The sequence below is a fragment of the Betta splendens genome, chromosome 4 (genome assembly GCF_900634795.4).
Source record: "Betta splendens chromosome 4, fBetSpl5.4, whole genome shotgun sequence".
Taxonomy (NCBI): Eukaryota; Metazoa; Chordata; class Actinopteri; order Anabantiformes; family Osphronemidae; genus Betta; species Betta splendens.
The window spans coordinates 21,095,823-21,113,426 of NC_040884.2; the positions used below are offsets into that span (position 1 = coordinate 21,095,823).

At 42.9% G+C, this 17,604-nt stretch overlaps 3 protein-coding genes and 1 long non-coding RNA gene across 6 annotated transcripts; 3 read left to right on the plus strand and 1 right to left on the minus strand.

Annotated features, from left to right (window-relative positions):
• Positions 1-4: 4 nt before the first annotated feature.
• otos (otospiralin) lies at positions 5-1,564 on the plus strand. 2 transcript variants are annotated; one of them, XM_029145810.3, is made up of 4 exons: positions 5-107; positions 248-311; positions 751-774; positions 986-1,564. In XM_029145810.3, the coding sequence occupies exons 2-4, from the start codon at positions 251-253 to the stop codon at positions 1,171-1,173; spliced, it is 273 nt and encodes a 90-aa protein (XP_029001643.1). In that variant the 5' UTR covers positions 5-107; positions 248-250; the 3' UTR covers positions 1,174-1,564. The 2 variants fall into 2 exon arrangements, with proteins under 2 accessions (XP_029001643.1, XP_040926105.1); XM_041070171.2 differs by lacking the exon at positions 5-107 and having other exon boundaries at positions 196-311.
• Positions 1,565-1,706: 142 nt separating this feature from the next.
• On the plus strand, positions 1,707-3,477 carry cops9 (COP9 signalosome subunit 9). Its single transcript, XM_029145811.3, has 3 exons — positions 1,707-1,873; positions 2,243-2,315; positions 3,280-3,477. The coding sequence occupies exons 1-3, from the start codon at positions 1,811-1,813 to the stop codon at positions 3,315-3,317; spliced, it is 174 nt and encodes a 57-aa protein (XP_029001644.1). The 5' UTR covers positions 1,707-1,810; the 3' UTR covers positions 3,318-3,477.
• A 1,486-nt stretch (positions 3,478-4,963) lies between these two features.
• Positions 4,964-9,763, plus strand: and1 (actinodin1). 2 transcript variants are annotated; one of them, XM_029145808.3, is made up of 7 exons: positions 4,964-5,166; positions 5,559-5,648; positions 7,138-7,182; positions 7,298-7,443; positions 7,517-7,930; positions 8,001-8,252; positions 8,384-9,763. In XM_029145808.3, the coding sequence occupies exons 2-7, from the start codon at positions 5,576-5,578 to the stop codon at positions 9,356-9,358; spliced, it is 1,905 nt and encodes a 634-aa protein (XP_029001641.1). In that variant the 5' UTR covers positions 4,964-5,166; positions 5,559-5,575; the 3' UTR covers positions 9,359-9,763. The 2 variants fall into 2 exon arrangements, with proteins under 2 accessions (XP_029001641.1, XP_055363811.1); XM_055507836.1 differs by having other exon boundaries at positions 7,301-7,443.
• Position 9,764: 1 nt separating this feature from the next.
• LOC129602929 (uncharacterized) lies at positions 9,765-10,538 on the minus strand. The gene is made up of 2 exons (XR_003785485.3): positions 10,358-10,538; positions 9,765-10,074 (listed from the first exon to the last, which is right to left on the minus strand). It is a non-coding gene; the product is annotated as an uncharacterized LOC129602929 (long non-coding RNA).
• Between the last annotated feature and the right edge of the window lie 7,066 nt (positions 10,539-17,604).

Below are 17,604 nucleotides of genomic sequence, written 5' to 3' on the forward strand. Positions count from 1 at the left end.
GTGTGTTTTTGCAATGGGAGGCTTAACCTCCACTAAGCCCAGCACACCTCAGGGAACCAGCAGATGAACACCAGCTTCCCTCTGCACAGCTTGCAAACTATTTACAGGTAAACGTCTGCATTTTTTCCTCAGAAAATTAAGGAAAGCTACAGAGAAACAAGGTGCTATTGACGTTTGTTTATTTCTGTAGTTGCTTTAGTGTAATTGATTATAATGTTTTATGATGGAAATGTTTGTTATTTAACAGGACATGATGAAGCAGCTGGTCTGGCTCAGTATTCTTCTCTGCCTCTTTGCCTGCCATTTCAGTGGTTAGTGTCTTTTGTAAAATCTGTAAATCCTCTTACGGTTTTAAAATCTTCTTCAAATAGGGTCTTGGTAATTTTCTATAATTAAAATAATGTTGGGGTTTATTTAGAAGACTAATTTTGGGATATGCATGTATAAAGATTCTCAAGTTAAATGTGTATAATGCATAAATCTTCCAGTGGCAGCTGTGCTGATAGAAAAGCCTTTATTTTTATGGACTGCATGTGTACAAAGAATCCTCTGTGTGCTGGTGAATTCCTCACACTTTAGCATGTGAGTGTGAATGGTCAGCAATAATATTTGAGGAGGGAGCAGGTATCCTGGGAGAAAGCTCCGTTTCCAGCTTCCCAGGCCTGAATCCTGTCTTTGTAGATAAAAAAGTCTTAGAATATTTAGGAATGTTAATTTTTTCGCTCTTCTTAATTCAACTTTTCTTCGCAGATGCCAGAGTCCTCCCAGAAGGAGGTACTAGAACTTTTCCTTTCTACAGCCTCACATCAGGAAAGATGTTTCATATAATTAGTTTTCTACCACAGCATTTTTATGCATTTAAAACACATAAGTATGAAAAAAAACAGCTGTGAAACAATTTTGTTCTTCTACATTTGTTTCTATTTGTGCTGATGCCAGTACTCATTAGGCATCAACATGCTTGTCTTCTGTTTGTGTGATTAAGTGCCCTATGAGGAACCACCAGCTGTTCCTTACTGGCCCTACTCCACCTCGGACTTCTGGAACTACGTTGAATACTTCAGATCAATCGGAGCCTACAACCACATCAATGAGATGGCCCGGGCCTTCTTTGCCCACCAGCCCATCGGAGACACCCTGGGATACGAGACCAATGACGGACGAGAACACTGAGAGCGAGTAAAAGATGGATGATGACATACACAGGACAGGATTCAAAGGAAACAATTTAACCATATATATATATATATATATATATATATATATATATATATATATATACACACACATTGTTCTAGCATAGGCATAAATACAAAAAGGCAAATTTAGAGTAAGTAGCCCTGTAGCAGGATTGTATAATATCTTCATGCAATGTGCCACAAATGAAAAAAAACATATAGTTAATGTTGTATGTACACTATCTTTTCTCGTTATTTCTCTGTATTTAATTAACTGTATGTATGTCTTTAGTGAATTAGCAGAGTTTCAAAAAATATATTTAAAAAAAAAAACGAAATCAATAATGTTTTAAAATCAATTCAAAAATAAAATCAAACAATGGAAATGACTTCATTTTTATGATGCATACCTGCCAATACGTCACACATACGACATAAAAATGTCATTATATATTTTTTCTACCTTCAATGTGCAAACTACGAGCAAACATTGTATAGCGGAACTACTGTGATATGGCGGTGTCGTTAGCCGGGCTCAATGACGTGTTGCACACTCTTGTTTTGGGTGCTGATAAGCTAGGCCGGCTAACTATAACTACTCCACAGTTTTAGCATCTAGACACAAATACAGGATGAAACCAGCAGTGGACGAGATGTTTCCTGAAGGAGCGGGTCCATATGTTGACTTAGACGAGGTGAGTCGAGTCGAAACACCAACAGAACCATTCAAACACCGGCAAATGTTAGCTAACGCACAGTCGTCTTGAACACCGTAATTATTTAGCTACTATAATAATAATAAACCCTTCATTGTTAACCTACTTCACAGTCGTGTTAGTGTTGAACAAAACGTCAAACTACACGGCAGCACCTACCACCGGAATTATCTCTATTGCGGCAGAACACAAACATCAACTATATAACTAAAGCAAGTTAAGCGCGACGTCTGTATATTCGCTACAAAGTCTGTGCCGTTCAGGCAGTCCATGAATTATTGCAGCATGAAATGGTCATTGCTCGCATTCGTATTCAGTAAAAGTGGCTGTACCGCTGTGTGTTAACAGGCAGGAGGCAGCAGCGGCCTGCTGATGGACCTGGCAGCCAACGAAAAGGCTGTGCACTCGGATTTCTTCAACGGTAGGAGACTTGGGACAGCCTTCCCTCACAATCACGCCCATTCAAGACTCAATTCTAAAAGGAGTAGGATTATTTTCGTTTTCAGATACTACCAGCAGCAGCAGAACGTGAAAACAATTCTTATCCTAGCAAATATTTAATTGACCTTATTCAAGATCTGAATTTGCAACAAATGTAACCAAGACAAAAGAGTTGAAACCAAATTATTTAAACATTAACAAATAATAGTGCCGGTTGCATATTACTCCTTATACAACATGTTAACACTAATACATGTAAAATATTCCAATATTACTTCCATAATAAATGGTAAGCAGGGGAACCAGAATAAAGACAATCCTTTTAGTAAGTACATTGCATTTCTGGTATTTACTGCATACTGTTCATAAACTACTCCTCAATTAGTTACTTGCTTCAATTTCACATTACATGAAAGCACATATAAACTAATCTGTTTTCTTTCTTACAGCGCTCACTGCAGGCAAAAGGATTTAGGCTCAGAAGCACATGACCTAGAAAGAAAAGGGCTGATTGTTAAAAAGCAGGGAATGAAAAGAGAAAAAGGGGAGTGCAGGATGGTAAAGAGTTTATAGCAGCTGTCAGACTGCAACTCAGCACGACACCTCGCCAGTCAGCTGCTTTAAAACACACATACAAGCAGTCCTTGTTAGTGCTGCTAAAAATGACATTCACTCAATTGTGGTGCGTCCCAGTTTGTGGCGCTAACAGGGATTAGAGCCCCATAAAGGCTTTACATTTTAATCACACTCAAGGTTCAATAAAAGCTATGCCTCATTTGGAAATAGATTATGCTGGTACGGTCCAGAAGCGTGTTAAAGATAGAGTTGAATAAAATTTAAGTTGAACAATCCGATTTGGGATCTTCAGTAGTCAATGGAGAAATTAATTTGAACATTTTTTCAACTTTTTACTTCTCATAACATTGCCTCTCCTTTCTTTACAGACTTTGAGGATCTTTTCGATGACGATGACCTACAGTAACAACAGCTTCTCAAGATCTGTGATTGTATAAAAGTGTAAAAAAAAGAAATGTGGACACTGTCTCATTCTAACTGAAAGTTCTCCATTAATTGTACAGTCCCCTCCCACATCACTCACTAGGATACCAAAATAAAGTCTTTACTTCTCAAAAAAAAGGAAACCAGATGTCTGAGAATCCCTTACATTCCAGCTGTAGAGAAAATTATGAGTACGGTTTTGGCGTTGTCATGTTTGAATCTGCTTCTGGCTGGATTGAAGGTTTGTGGGCTCTGCAAAACATCTGTTAGCTAATGTAATTATATACAAGGTACAGTGCTAACGTGGCCACTAAATGTCGGGGCACGACAGGACAGGAGTGTAAAAATGTCCAAATGCTTAAACAGAAAACAGGGTCTGGTGTCCGATCAACCATAGTTGAGCCAATATTGTAGTGACAAGAAAAAACAGAATCCTACTATTCCTAATAGAAAGTCCAGTGATAATAAGATGGCCTACTCTAAACTGCTACAGTACCTCATACAGCACATGTACTGTAATACAATGTAAAAAGGTTCAGTAGTGGGGAAACTAGATGAGTAATGCTTACACCATGCCTAAAACTGCTTTACAGTGAGCAGGGCTTGAATACAGTGTACCTATGCACAATTTTATATAAAAATCTGATTACAGCTTATGAGTAAACTGTAATAACGCTGCATATGTTCATCTAACTTTTAAGACCAATGTAAACCAGTACAGTCAGTAGTAGGAAGCAGTAGGCAGTCAGACTGTGATTGCATTTACCAGTAACAAGTGTTTACCTGGATGCTCTCGGTGCATCTACCCGGAATAAAACCCTGGTTTAAAACTTCACAAAGCTCGGACTAGTGCACTTCAGTGCACATATAATTACTAATTCCTAAACTACATTTGTCTTCTTAAATCATGCCACAAAAAAGATTTTTTTACTAAAGCAAAAATCCTAGTTTTTCTATAAACCTAATAAGACCTCTGATGGGCCGGACCTGCACCACTGAGTGTCCCAATCACGTTACAGGCGTGTCCTGTCAGATGTGCTGATCTTGCATGGTACATCTCGACTATATCAGCCACTAAAATTGCTGTGTGTTACAAGGCTGGCATGTCTGTACACAGTTAGTGAGGAGAGAACCATAGTTTTGTTAAATTCCTCATGTGGGGACCAGCTGTCGTATGTGTGTGTTCAGGTTTAGACAGAAGCTGCGGTTTGGCCCTTATTGTGGTCTCTGAAACTGCTTATGTGGCACCTCAGCTCCCCCCTCATTACTTCCTGATGTTTTCCATTCTGCTCCTTTGTTAGTTCTTTGGAAATTGTTGTTACACCCCTAATTGTTGTTGTTGAAACTGTTGTTACACCCCCCCCCCAGAGCCTGATATTATTCTAAAATCTGACACATTAACTTATAATAACAAATAATAATAATAAAAAAAAAAAACATGAAGCAACCTCTGAGCCCATTCTACACGTCTAGAACTCTACTCAAGTTCACCCGCCTTCACTCCCTTCCCATCTTTAATTACAACCTCTGATTGGCTGAACCTCCCTAAAAAGAGCCGACCAATCAGGTGCTTTCCTGAAGCGCCCCTTGACCCGGTGTATGTGTTAATAAATACTTTTTACTTGTGTTCACGTGTCAGATGACAGACTCGGTTTAAAACCTCGCAGGGTCCCTTCATTGGGGCAGTTTGTCAAGGCAGCGAGACAGAGTGCACCAGGATCCTCTCTGTAACACACCTACTGTAGCGTCGTGGACTGAGGCATCTGCCCCTTCTGCCCCATTGGAGTCCACATCCTTATCCACAGGAAAACACAGCGTTAAGATAACCACAGGTAAGACATCAAACAGCGCCTCTACTGAAAGTGTTTACTTTGGTGGATTTCGGTGCTTTCCAGGGTTTCAAGTTCAAGCTCTGTGGGGTCAACCATACCCTGCAGCCTTGTGACAGCATGTTTGTTTATAGCCTCACCTCTAAGCGGCAGAAGTCACTTTAGCTGCTCTCTGGGAGGAAACTATCACAGCTCTGGGGTCTCACATCGTCTGTGGTGTGGAGACATAGCGGCTTCTAGCAGAGATATAAAAGGTTTTATCTTGGTTGGTAAACATTTCTGCAGGTAGTTAAATAATATCTGATTCAATCTAGATGATCTAAGACAATATTTTAAAAAAAAAGTGATTTTGAAGAGTTCAAAGCTTTGCATCATTCTGAACATCGTATGAGCAGGAGAGGATTCTCCAGTCATGGCGAGTCAAAGGAGAACCAGGTTGTCTGGCCCGTTCATCGCTGCCCTGCTGGCTCTGATGCTGCTGCCTGGTAAGTACACGATGTCCAAAGGCACCACTTACAGACTCTGTATTCACGGTTACTTAGGTAATAGGAGCCAGATCACATGGTAAATATGCTCCATTAGTGGCCTGTATTGAAAGCCCAGGCCAACGACTAATATGATGCACGTTCACATTTCTGATGGGAAAATTGCTGCAATAACTAAAGCTGTGAATTCTACAATTCATCTTCTTCAGAATGTTACTGGCAGCATAATAGGAAGTGGGAAAATGTACTAATTAGACGTTGAATCACCTCTGTCAAATGATTGTATTAAGCGATTAGGACGGATTAACGTCCAGGCTGAAGTACATCTGCCGTAGCATGTTAATAAGATTTGAATAAACCATTGTGGTAGATTAATTAATAAGTATAATATTTTAAGAGCTCATGTTTTGTATGCACCACATTAATATTTACAGCCACTACTGCTACAGATAAAACATACTGAGGTTCTTTACGCACCTCTGTCTGAAAATACATCATCCATATCACAAGTTGCTTCTCCACCACCTGTTTCTACTTTGACATGATTGACATATTTACAAAGGCCGCTTCAGGCTCATCTCTACCCTTTCATGTCTTTTTAACTGCAAAGTCTAATAGGAGTAAAGGACAAACAGAGCAGGAGGAGCTACTTTCATCCGATCTAGTCCTGTAGAAAAAAAAAATTAGTACCTGTCAGCATGATCACCTCCTCTGCCCCGTTAAAACAGTTTCCAGATGTGCCTGGCAATATTTTACACGCTCGTAAAAAAACAGTACAGCGGATGCGCTGTCTTAGGTGGCTTGATGTAGCCCACCCCTCCTCATCTTCCACCTCCACATCACTCCGTCACCTTGGGCCACCTTCACTTCACTCATTTCTATTGCCCATCTTCTGTGACCTTACATGCTGCGGTGCACATCACATCCTTTTGATTACTTCAAAGCTTATTAAAAGTCTTTTAATCAGGAGAGTGATGTTTCCCCCCAGTTCTGACACGAGCCACGTGAGCCTGAATTATCCCCTCTGGATCTTTCTGTCGCCTGTTCTGCTCCTATTCATCCTCTGTCTGTAAGGCATTAACACCTTTTCCCTGTGGAGATAAAAGAAACCTGGAGTGAACCTCAATCGCCTGCTCCCTGTTCCCAAGAGTTCAAACAGTTGCACAAATGTGCATACACACAGCATAGGTGCACACAGACTCAAAGGAGTGCACACGCAGCTCTTTGAAAGCACAGCATGGAGTTTGCTGTTAGCAGCCCACCTATAAAATCTACAAAGAGCTGCAGTCATCAGCGCTTCAGGCAGAGCAAATTACCTCTGCCCTGTGTAATGAGGAATATCTGCCTCCAATTGTTGGGCTTTAATGTCATATTATCACTTTTCAAACATCATAATAGATGAAGTAAGCCATTTCCAAAACTTAACCTTGACTTATAGCAGCTTCTTAATTTTACAGCTGTTCTTGCCTTTCTCTGTTTATCTCTGCAGCTTTTCTGTCTGCTGGACCAATTGTTCCAAAGGCCAAAGGAGACGGTAAAGATGTTTTCTTTTAACCTAAGTGCTCAGTGACAAGCAGCAGTGGAAATCTAGGAAAGTATGTTTAATTCGAAAGTGAAGCCTCTGGGATTCCTTCTTTCCTGCCCCACAGCAGGGGAGAGTATCCAGGAGAAGGCAGCTGCTGCAGCGCTACACAGGAGGCTGATCCGAAATCGCAGGAACATCAGCTGGTACAAACAGAACTCTGACTTCTGGAACTGGTACAAGTTCTTCACAGACAATGGCAACCACGAGGCAGTATGTAAAAATATTTTATATCATTCTGCCTGTTTTTACACGCCCATTAAACCTTGGCTTCCCCTCCTCTCAGGTGCAGGAGATGGACCGCATCTATCTGTCTTACCTCCAGAACAAAAACCGTGCTGAGGGACGTCGCTCCTACAAGGCCTATCTGCGCCACCTGGGGGAGATCTACAAGTCTTGCTCTGATTCTGATGACCCCAACTGCGTGGCTTCCTACACCAGCAGGCCCAAACCCAAGCCTGAGGCCCCTAAAGTTGCACCAGTGAAAACATGTGATCCTACCAGGGATCCTAACTGTCTGTATGCTGCTTTAGTCCAGGGCAAGAGCCCCTACCTGCCCCTGGTGCTTCCTGCTAGCAGTGCCCCCCCTGCACCGGCCAAGGCCCCAGCCCCTCTGTATGTCCGCTCTGCTGCCCCCGCCAAGGAGCCTGCGTCTGGGTATCACTACTTCTCTCCATCTGCAATGTCCTTCCTTTCCAAGGTATATTTTCACACATACATCATGATAGGTACTTGTCAGAATGCAGGAAAGAAAGCTTGTGATGTTCCAGGAGCAGAAGGCTGAGCTGCTGCGCATCTGCTCTGCTGACGACGTGGAGTGTCTGCAGTACCACCTGAGAGCAGCCTATGGCTACGCACCGTCAGCTGGTTCCCTACCTTCCTACGCCCACCTCGGCTGCGACCCAGCCACAGACGCCAACTGCAGACCAAAGCTGGTGCAGAAAGCCCCCTCTGGCCTCTATATGCAGTACCCTAACTGTGATCCCCGGGATCCCTACTGCGCCTACGCTGCCTCTCTTTCAGTACGTTAAAATTCATACATTACATCCAACTTAAAACATTTCAAGGTGCTTTTTGTTGCAACATTTTCTAGTCGCATTCACAGGTTGATTAATGTACCTTAATTTAATCCTGCTGTGATTTGTTACTCCAGGCTACTCGTGCTCCTAACCCCCCAGCCCCTGCTGGCCCTGGATCATGCAACCCTATTTTTGAAGAAGGCTGCAATCCGCTTACTGCCACCAGATATGCCACTCCTCCAGAAGCGTACAAAAGCGAGGAGGCCGACGAGGCTGCTGCCATTCGCGCTCCTCCTGCTGCTCAGCAGTACAACGACCCCTATGCCATGTTTAGGGATGCTTATGCTAATGCTAATGCTAACCGGGTTACTGATCCTTATGCCATGTACCGCCAGCCCAGTGCTCCAGTTTCTCCCCCACCCACTGACATATATGCCGTTCTGCGCCAGTACATGGCCCAAGCTCAGGGTAATGATCCATATGCTTCACACAGAGAGGCCGCTCCAGAATCCAACCCTAACGATCCTTTTTCTGCTGCCATGCATCGCCGTGGCCCTCCTACACCCAGGCAGCATCTTCCTTTTTCTAATCCCAGCTATGAGCAGCCTGCCCCAGAAGAACACAACCCTCTGGGGCCCCCCGGAAAAACCAAAGAGGGCTATGACTGCTACATTGGTTATGATCGTGAATGCTACCCAGTAAAACCCAACGAGCCTCGCTCTGGTGCTCACCGCCGCGTACCTTACACCGCTGAGGCCTACGAGCCCCATCTGAATGCTGACGGCACACGAAGCGGAGTCCTGGAGCCAGCCAACCCGCACTGCGACCCAGAGTATGACCGTGACTGCCGCCTGCGTCGCTACGACACCCAGCCCGAGCATCAGGCCAAGGAGGAGCACCAACAGGAGGCAACACAGCAGCCAGAGCAGCAGGAACAGGATCAGTATGAGGCAGAGCCCTTCCAGAGTGGCCAGGAGGAGCCTCACATGTCCTACCAACCTCTCTCACAGGGCATGCCCAGCCTGCAGGACATACTGAGGCGCTACGGAGACCAGTACCCAGATCAGGATGAGCACAGGGCTTATTCAGATGACTACCGCAAGAAATAAGCACACTCATGCATGCATGCATGCGTCTGTGCAAATGGACACAGTCCCGTGCGTTCTTGTAGGTTTGCCCCACGCCGCACACTAGTCCAAAGTGGACCAAACATGGGACAAAATCGAAGGACCCACTGAGCTATTACATGCACGTACATCTACACTTAGTTTCCAGCTGTAGGAAGATGCTCAGAAAGCCATGGGTGCTCCAGCAAATGTTTTCACCTCTGCTACTTTGATCTAGTGCTTTTCCCACCTTAACCTTCCTCAGTCCAATCAAATGGTTTTATATCTTCTCTTTGCTCAGCTTTGCTTGTGTATCTATGTATGGAATTTGTTTGTTGCTTTTTGACAGCGATGATTATGTAAAGATTTTTTTTCAGTGAATGTCCTAATAAAAAGCTTTAGAAAGCTGTTTTTATTTTTTTTTTTTATATGTCCAGTTAAATAATAGAAGCAGACATTTGAAAGTCCAGGGGGAGCCCTTGTTGCTTCGCCATGGCTTGGCAAAGCCAAGCCCTTTTAGCATGTTTTAAGACAGTTTGGACCTTTTAAGAAAATAAAACTAAACAGTAAAGTAAAATTTAGTTTTGAAGTCGTTTACAGCAACAATAGTGTTTGGCTCACATACCTTATTTTCCCAGTACTTGTTAGTGGTCAGTGTTTCTTTTCACAGCTTGTCATAACCAGTGCAGATCATCTGTGTTAGGCATCGTCATCATCTTCTGACAGGGTGCAGGTTCGTGCACAAAAATAAATAAAACAATTGAAGAGAAAATGTTGAGCTCTGTCCTGCCATTACTACAGACATTTATGACTATTTCTCAACCTACTGTAACACAAGATCCCAATTCCTGATGAGAACTGATGCCCGTATTTTTTATTTATTATTATACACATCATACGTTTACATCTCAGTCTATCACCAAATGCATTTTTTATGACTTTGACGACAAACGTTGTTTTAGTTTTAGGCTAACAAGAGATGATAAACAGAAAAACCTCTACCTTTTATGTTTGTGTGTGGAGACATGCGGCAGAAAATGTCCACTTTTCACTTTTCACTTTGGTTTGGCTAAAAAAACGCAGGTGTAGCCGCCATGTTGGAATTAAGCCCTCGAGCGTTTGTCTAATCAGTGAGCGGCTGAGCCAATCAGAGCCACCGGTGTTTTCAACCTGCCAACCAATCACATGGCGTGATCTTAATCTAAAAATACAAAAATTAATAAATTTCTTAGTTTTCAGCGTATTCTCTGTTTTTTTAAAACGAAAAAAAAGCCAAATAATTAGAACTAAAATCTTCTAATTTTAAATAAGCCCTGACTATCAAGAATATGATTTTGTTTATGATACAAGAGTGTTGCAAACAATGTTAGTAAAGAATTTAATATAAAATAAAAAATGAAACAATGGATCAGGTGTTTCAAGGTAGGAATGAGAAGGTTTGGTTGGCATTAACAGTGTTATTGTCCAGGATCCTGCCAGCTGTGAATGCAGGAAGGCCTGCTGCACATTTTTAAAATTAAACACCTGGAACAGCTTGCTTTGTAATTTAGACTGGAGCCGTTTTATATGATTTTTATATCCTGCTCCCTGCAGGACAAACCCCCTCTTCACTTTGATGCCCAGGAGTTTTTTTTTATTTCTGAGGACCTTCCTACAACTTGTGAACTCATGACTGCACATTATTGATCAGGCTCTTTTCTATTCACAGGGCTGGGTATTGTTTGTATTCTTTCCTGCCTTTTATCGGATTTTCCTCTAGACAACGCTACACGTTACTACTGCAGATTACATTTCACCTTTATTTATTAGCTGGAATGTAGTTCACAGGCTTTCTCTAGAGGCAGAAGAGAAAGAAAGAAACAACATAAAAAAACTATAATAGCCTGTATTTTTAACTCAATGTTCTGACTTCTGCAGAGCAATAAAACAATAAAAGGGAACAAATCGTGAGACAAGCATGAGACAAATGCCATCCAATCCATGTCTATCTTCTGCTTGTGTGTGTGAGAAAGAGAGAGAAAGAGAGAGAGAGAGAGAGAGAGAGAGAGAGAGAGAGAGATTGACACTCCTAAATATATCTGAGTCAGTCGGCCTCCAGCTGCTGACAAAGTCATACCCCCTGCACTCTAACACAAACACTCACAGACACGCACGCAGACTGCATGACAGTCAGGACTCCCTCTTGCGGTTGCCGAAGTTCAGGAGAGGACGAGGCAGATGCTGTCAACAAGGGTCAGAGCTAAGTATTTGTAAAGTCTATCAATAGCTTGTGCTGTCCAACTAATTACTCCACGTCCTTTACACCTCTGTCCTGCCTTTAGCTGCCGCATTGCTGTATTTACAAGACATTCAACACTGTTCAAACAGTTAAGTACACGCCACATTGACGCGTTCCCATCAGGACGCACATCTGTCAGCTCCAACCTTTGTGTCCATCAAGTTGAACATTATCAAAACCTACTGTATCTGTACACTATAGGACAGGGAGTGAACCAGATGTGTTCAGTTTGCAGTGGTTCGTCAGTTTTATCTGTGACAGATGACGGACAGTGGGAAATGCCTCACAAACCATAATGGTACAGTATGTCAGCATGATGCATCACCAAAAATAAAAGGTGTTGCTTCTGTCACCTTGTGCTCAGAGCTGCCAACTGGTACCAGATGGTATGAAGCCACAGGAGGTCCATGTCTGCTCTTATTTCCAATTACCCATCCTGAAAAGATCAAGAAGCAGAGAATGAAACAAAGGACTGTGGGTTGATAATGAGAAGAGGGAAGGAGAAGACACAGCGGGCGTCTCGCTAAAGGCCGGATTCACAGGGTCTCAGCGTGCAGGAATATTCCAGGGCACGTCACTGATTATAAGGAATCATATTGTGAAGGTTTGATCCTAAATTAGCACTTGTCCCTTTCCCCTTCACCCTTATATTAAAAATATTCCACTTTATTAGATGTGTGTTGGTCAAAGACTAAGTCAGATTCCTGCTTGTTCTAGTCAGCAGTAGAAATTCTGCAAAGTTCCCCATGAGGTCGTCTTAAGCAGTTTATGTCTTTCAATGAGATTTAATCTTTACATTTTGCAGGAAGTGTTCAAGTAAATGTGTTTGAATCAAACTTGGTACTTAAATGAAGACTGTTCACCAGAGGAGCAAGTTACTTCTCCTTCTGTTCTCCTCTCTAAAAACATTGAATCTCTTCAGCTATTGTCTTGAAATCTTGGTGATAAATGCTCGTGTCAACACAGAGTGGATTCTCTAGGAGAAATAATACAGTCAGCAGATATCTGGCAGATTTACACAGACTCTCTATACAGAGCTAATTCCCTCCTCCACCTTCTAACTCACCACATTGATGCAAAGTCAACACGAATCTGCAGCCTGTTTACTTGGATGTTTTTTTTACTTTCGGTCTGTTTTTCGCAAATCATCTGAGGAAATCTGAGTAAATGTAGGGAGTTACTGTAATAGTGCATCATTTCTATTTCAGTCATTCAGGTTCTTGAGGCCCCCTGAGGACACTCAAGTCATTTGTAACGACGAGGACGAGGCAGCGGGATCTAGGAAGGAGAAGCAGGCGCTGTTTATAGAGAAATAGGCAGTGGAGGCCTTATCATTGGGAAACAGGGTTGCTCAGAGACAAAGAACATGAACTAATTTCATACCAAATTTACGTAAAAACCATAATAAATTACTTAGAATTATGACATATGCTGGAAACAATTATTCGATGCGGGTGCAGACATTATTATGTAAATGTAATTTTGATTCTGTTTCCCATGTAAGGCATTTTTAGCTCATCAGGTTATTGGCACTTAAAAACAACAAATCAACCAGAATGAGCTTTTAGAAGCCAGATGTCAACACAGTCATGTTTGTGGCACTTAGGGGGAAATTACTTCATTTAAACCTGAGCTGATCCTCCCTCAACACACTTTTACCCCTTTTGTCCCCATTTAAAAGTTTCTCTCTCCTCCCTCACTGTCCAACTTGGGGATTTGAGGGCCAGGGTCTTGGGAGGCGCGGGGCGCGGAGTGGTCGCCTGGCGACAGGCTGTGGCGGCAACCTTGGCGTGATAGATGCTCGCAGCCCGCGCTGCTGTGCCGCCGATGCTGGGCTGTTTATCTTGCTATCCTTCGCTGTGAGTCCTCATCCATCATCCCGCTGCTCGTAGGGGAGCGTCCCTCGCTAACAGTGCGTCTGATTAAATATTAATTGCTTTAAAACACTGCCAGGCGTTTGTGTTTGTGGCGTTTGGGACGTTTTGGATGCCAAACCTGCTCCCGGCGCCACTGTCTGCGAGTCTAATTGTCCACGGTTAATGAAAGCAACGGAACAGGACGCTATGAAGGGCCGCGACAACAGACGTGTTTGTAAGTGCATGTCTCTAAAAACTACGGATGCGTCCGCTTGCCCAACTTTGGCCTTGGAGCTGTTCCATCTGGAGCCACAGAGCCTCGGGTGAAGCGGACGGCAGCTGTTTAGAGCAGCAACAGATGGCTCCTCTTCCATCTCCTCCGGCTCGTCACATCCAACCTCAGACGTAGGGAGACTGGCGAAAAAAGCATGTTTCAGACTAGTGAGGGGATCAAACCAAAGCTGTCCTACCTCATTAACGCTGTGGTTCAGTTCTTGTTTTTGTTCTTGTCCTCATATATTCATGCTGGTAAACAATTCTCTCTGGAAATGAAGAATTGACCTTGTTAGTATTCATTGTTTCACATTTTCCACATTCTCATAATTCGTTTGCCCTAAATCTGCATTCATTTAAATTATATGATATCAAAACAATTGTTTCCCAGTTAGCTTCCCTAATCTCATCAAGTATTAATGAGCTTTCATCTTCACTTTGAACTTGAGCAGCTGTTTGCCTCTGCCACATCTGGATTGTAGCTCCTCTCTCTCTCCTCAAAGAGCCTAAAGCCGTGACCTGATCTTTTTATGAGCGTCGGGATGAAGATGTGAAACAGATCGAGGGAGCAGTTTTCACAAATATCAATTCATACAAAAAGCAAAACACCAGCTTTGGAGTGCCTCACTTTGAAAAGTGGAAGAATCTTGTGTAATCTATAGGAACAATTAGGCTCTGACAGTTTCCCCCACAGGATCCATCACAGTCCAGCTGAGCACAGCTGGCCTCACCTTGTTTACTGTGTCTACTTTTGTTTATTGTTTCTACTGTTTCTGTTTGTTGATATTTATTCTCACCTGTGAGACTCTCACTTGAGTGGTTTGTGTAAAGTATATGCAAAAGCTCTAAATAATGCAAAAATATAAATATTAGCAAAAAAATAACAACTAATGAGAGTCGGAAGCAAGTACAGCGGCACAGAAGAATCCAGGTAGTTTATAAAATATTATATTTCTCCTGATGTGCTTTGGTTTCGATGCTGCTAATGTTTGTCTCCGAGCTGTGCAGCTGAGTTACAGCTCTCACACACAGTTAACAAGCAAAATAAAGAGAGAAACAGTGCAAGAGGAAACACATCAAGAGAAGGAGCTGCTGCATTCGGCCACAGATATCAGGAAAGATGTTTTTATGAAGTGATGAAGTGGGGATCACCAGCAGCAGCATCTGTCTTCAATAGTGAAGTGCAGGATGACAAAAAGAACAATGCTGGAACAACATGTCAAATGAGTGTGCACAGGATGAGAGTGTGGCTGCATGTGTGTGTGTGTGTGTGTGTGTGTGTGTGTGTGTGTGTGTGTGTGTGTGTGTGTGTGTGTGTGTGTGTGTGTGTGCCTGCAGCTGAGAATCATTTGGAGCCATGAATACTGCCATTACTCAACATTCCCCAATGGGAGAGCTGTTACAAAGACAGGACAAAGGCTAATGAGTAAATAAATGACTGTGCATCGCTGTGTGTATGTGTGAAGTCCTGTGACAACATCACAAGGCCTCCACAACAAAAGGGAGGCAGATTTAGTCACTTCACCTTGGATGTACTGTACTGTATGTCAGTCACAAAGAAAACGCACCGAGAGGGATGTTGATGTGGAAGAGAGCGAGATGCAAGAGATGAAAACATGGGAAACAAGGAGACGTGCTATGTGCTAACGAGCCATGTAGAGATGAAACGTTGATAAGACAGGTTAAACTGTACGAGGTGAGACTGGACAAAGACTTCAGCGAGTCTGTTCAATGGAAACACTCACACTAGTGTTTTCAACTGAATCGACTGTTATGAAGTCACCCATCGCTAGTTGATAGTTAGATGCTGCAGCCATTCTGTCTCAGTACAATGTGAATGAAAGTCTATTGTTGTTAAACTACAAAGAAGTTAATCTCAAATGAGTATCTGTTAGGTAGAAGGGCTGCTCATTTCTTCTCCACTGACCCACCTCAGTCTCAGATGAGGACGCACGGGGCAGTTTAGCAGAGATGCGCTCGCACTTTTCCAATTACAGCTGAATCAGCTGAGGGACACGCTGAGGACGTGTCACACAAGCAATTGGTAAAAATGTGGGCGTTATCCAGCAACAACAGGACACAGGAAATGAGCTCATTTATCTTTTGTGACTCATCTTCAGTGTGTGTTTGTGCGGACCATGGTTTATCTACATCTAATGACTACAGTGAAATTAATAGTCTGGAGAGTGTTTGAGTAAAAGACTGGTCCGTCTAATTTAACAGGGACCATTAACAATACATCTGTGCTTCCTCGTGTCTCAGGTGTTGATGTTGCGTATGAATTTAACAGTGTTATCGTGATTTTTATGAGCGTCCAACTGACTTTGATCAAACAGACGCACACTTTTTTGTCTAACAGTGCCGAGCTTTCCTCACCCATGAACTCCTCCACTTCTCATACGTCTTCAAAAACCTTGTTGTGTTATGTGCAGTGAGTCCACAAGACCAGAGTGAAACTGAAGGCCATGATTTATTCACACACATCCCCATGAAATTGACAGACTTTTAATTGGCTTGAGCAGGTAATAAATCAAATATAGCTGCAATAAGACTCGCTCCGTCTCAGGGGTCTCAGACCTCACATAGAACTGAGGTCCAGGTCCAAAAGAGATGATTCAAATATGTTGGAGGAGCTACAAGTGTCTACACTGACACCGCTGACAGCTTTCTGTCCTGCTGGTAAAATGGGGACAGCATGCATAAAATATCACAATATACCTAATACCTAATGAAATGAAACATCCTCTGACTATCAGGCTGTAAAATCTATCGTCAGTAGAATGAAACTCGAGACTGAAAACTTTCATCGTCCTCCTGATAATTACCCTGCTCTGAACCCATCGCTTCCTCTGTTACTTCATCAACTGGATCTCTGAAGCGAAGACGGGGTCCCGGGATGGGTGACGGATCATTTTCTGCAAAAGTGGAACGTGGCCGTGTTTCAAAATGCAAAGAATCAAGAAGGAACGCACGCGCGTTCGCAGCCACGCCGAGCGTTTTAAAGCAGCCTGCAGTGTGACAGGGAACCTAGGAGCTCGGTCCGTGCACTAATGATCTGAAAGTAGATTAGTTGGAGCATCCTTAAACTTCCAGCATCCAGCACACATGTCAGTTAGTCATGATCCACACGGGAGGAAACATTACATAAGCAGCTGGAGTTGAGCATCACGTCTGCCACTTCCATTTGTAGCATCTACTGCCTGTAGCTGGTTATGATGTGAACGCTGCGTCCCGACATCTGTCACAACAGTAACATTTTAATATACACGATAAAATGATATAAAGGGCGCCGTGACCGTTTCCGATGTCTGGGGCTGATATGGTCATAATGAGTCTGTTTGATGATGCAATATGTGGCTGTGATAAAAGGTCATGACTGCTTTGGGCCTGAGCAGCCAGGGACACGTCCATGCTGCACGCAGGACTCCTCCATGGAAGACTTTACCTTCAGGATCAATTACTGCTGCTTTACCTAACTCTGGTTTCATTTGTACAAAGTCTTCAGTTGCACTGATGCACAAACTCTAACACTAAGCTTTCGCTGCTTATGCATATGTGTGTGTGTTTGCAGCCCTCATGTGTCACTTCAAGTGCTGCAAAAGCTGCCTCTAATAAGATGATGACTCTAATGTGGAGCATTAATCTTCTTTCCTCTCAGTAAATAATGTCAGGGTTAATGCTTCATGCTTTAATCAACATGTGAAAATGACTAAAAGTCGAGAAAATGAGGAGAAAGCGACACCGAGCTCCAGATTAGGAGAAAAAAACGTAAATGATTTAGACGTCGGAATCTGTTTCTGGCATATTTTCATTTATCCTACATTTGCAAAGCAAGCGATGAC

Bases quoted from the DNA above. Each gene is read 5' to 3' on its own strand.
- otos (XM_029145810.3), top strand. From the start codon at position 251: ATGATGAAGCAGCTGGTCTGGCTCAGTATTCTTCTCTGCCTCTTTGCC. The intron at 312-750 runs GTTAGTGTCTTT...TTTTCTTCGCAG, and splicing joins CTTTGCCTGCCATTTCAGTG to ATGCCAGAGTCCTCCCAGAA. The intron at 775-985 runs GTACTAGAACTT...TGTGTGATTAAG, and splicing joins CAGAGTCCTCCCAGAAGGAG to TGCCCTATGAGGAACCACCA.
- cops9 (XM_029145811.3), top strand. From the start codon at position 1,811: ATGAAACCAGCAGTGGACGAGATGTTTCCTGAAGGAGCGGGTCCATAT. The intron at 1,874-2,242 runs GTGAGTCGAGTC...GTGTGTTAACAG, and splicing joins CATATGTTGACTTAGACGAG to GCAGGAGGCAGCAGCGGCCT. The intron at 2,316-3,279 runs GTAGGAGACTTG...CTTTCTTTACAG, and splicing joins GCACTCGGATTTCTTCAACG to ACTTTGAGGATCTTTTCGAT.
- and1 (XM_029145808.3), top strand. From the start codon at position 5,576: ATGGCGAGTCAAAGGAGAACCAGGTTGTCTGGCCCGTTCATCGCTGCC. The intron at 7,444-7,516 runs GTATGTAAAAAT...CCCTCCTCTCAG, and splicing joins ACAATGGCAACCACGAGGCA to GTGCAGGAGATGGACCGCAT. The intron at 7,931-8,000 runs GTATATTTTCAC...GTGATGTTCCAG, and splicing joins CAATGTCCTTCCTTTCCAAG to GAGCAGAAGGCTGAGCTGCT.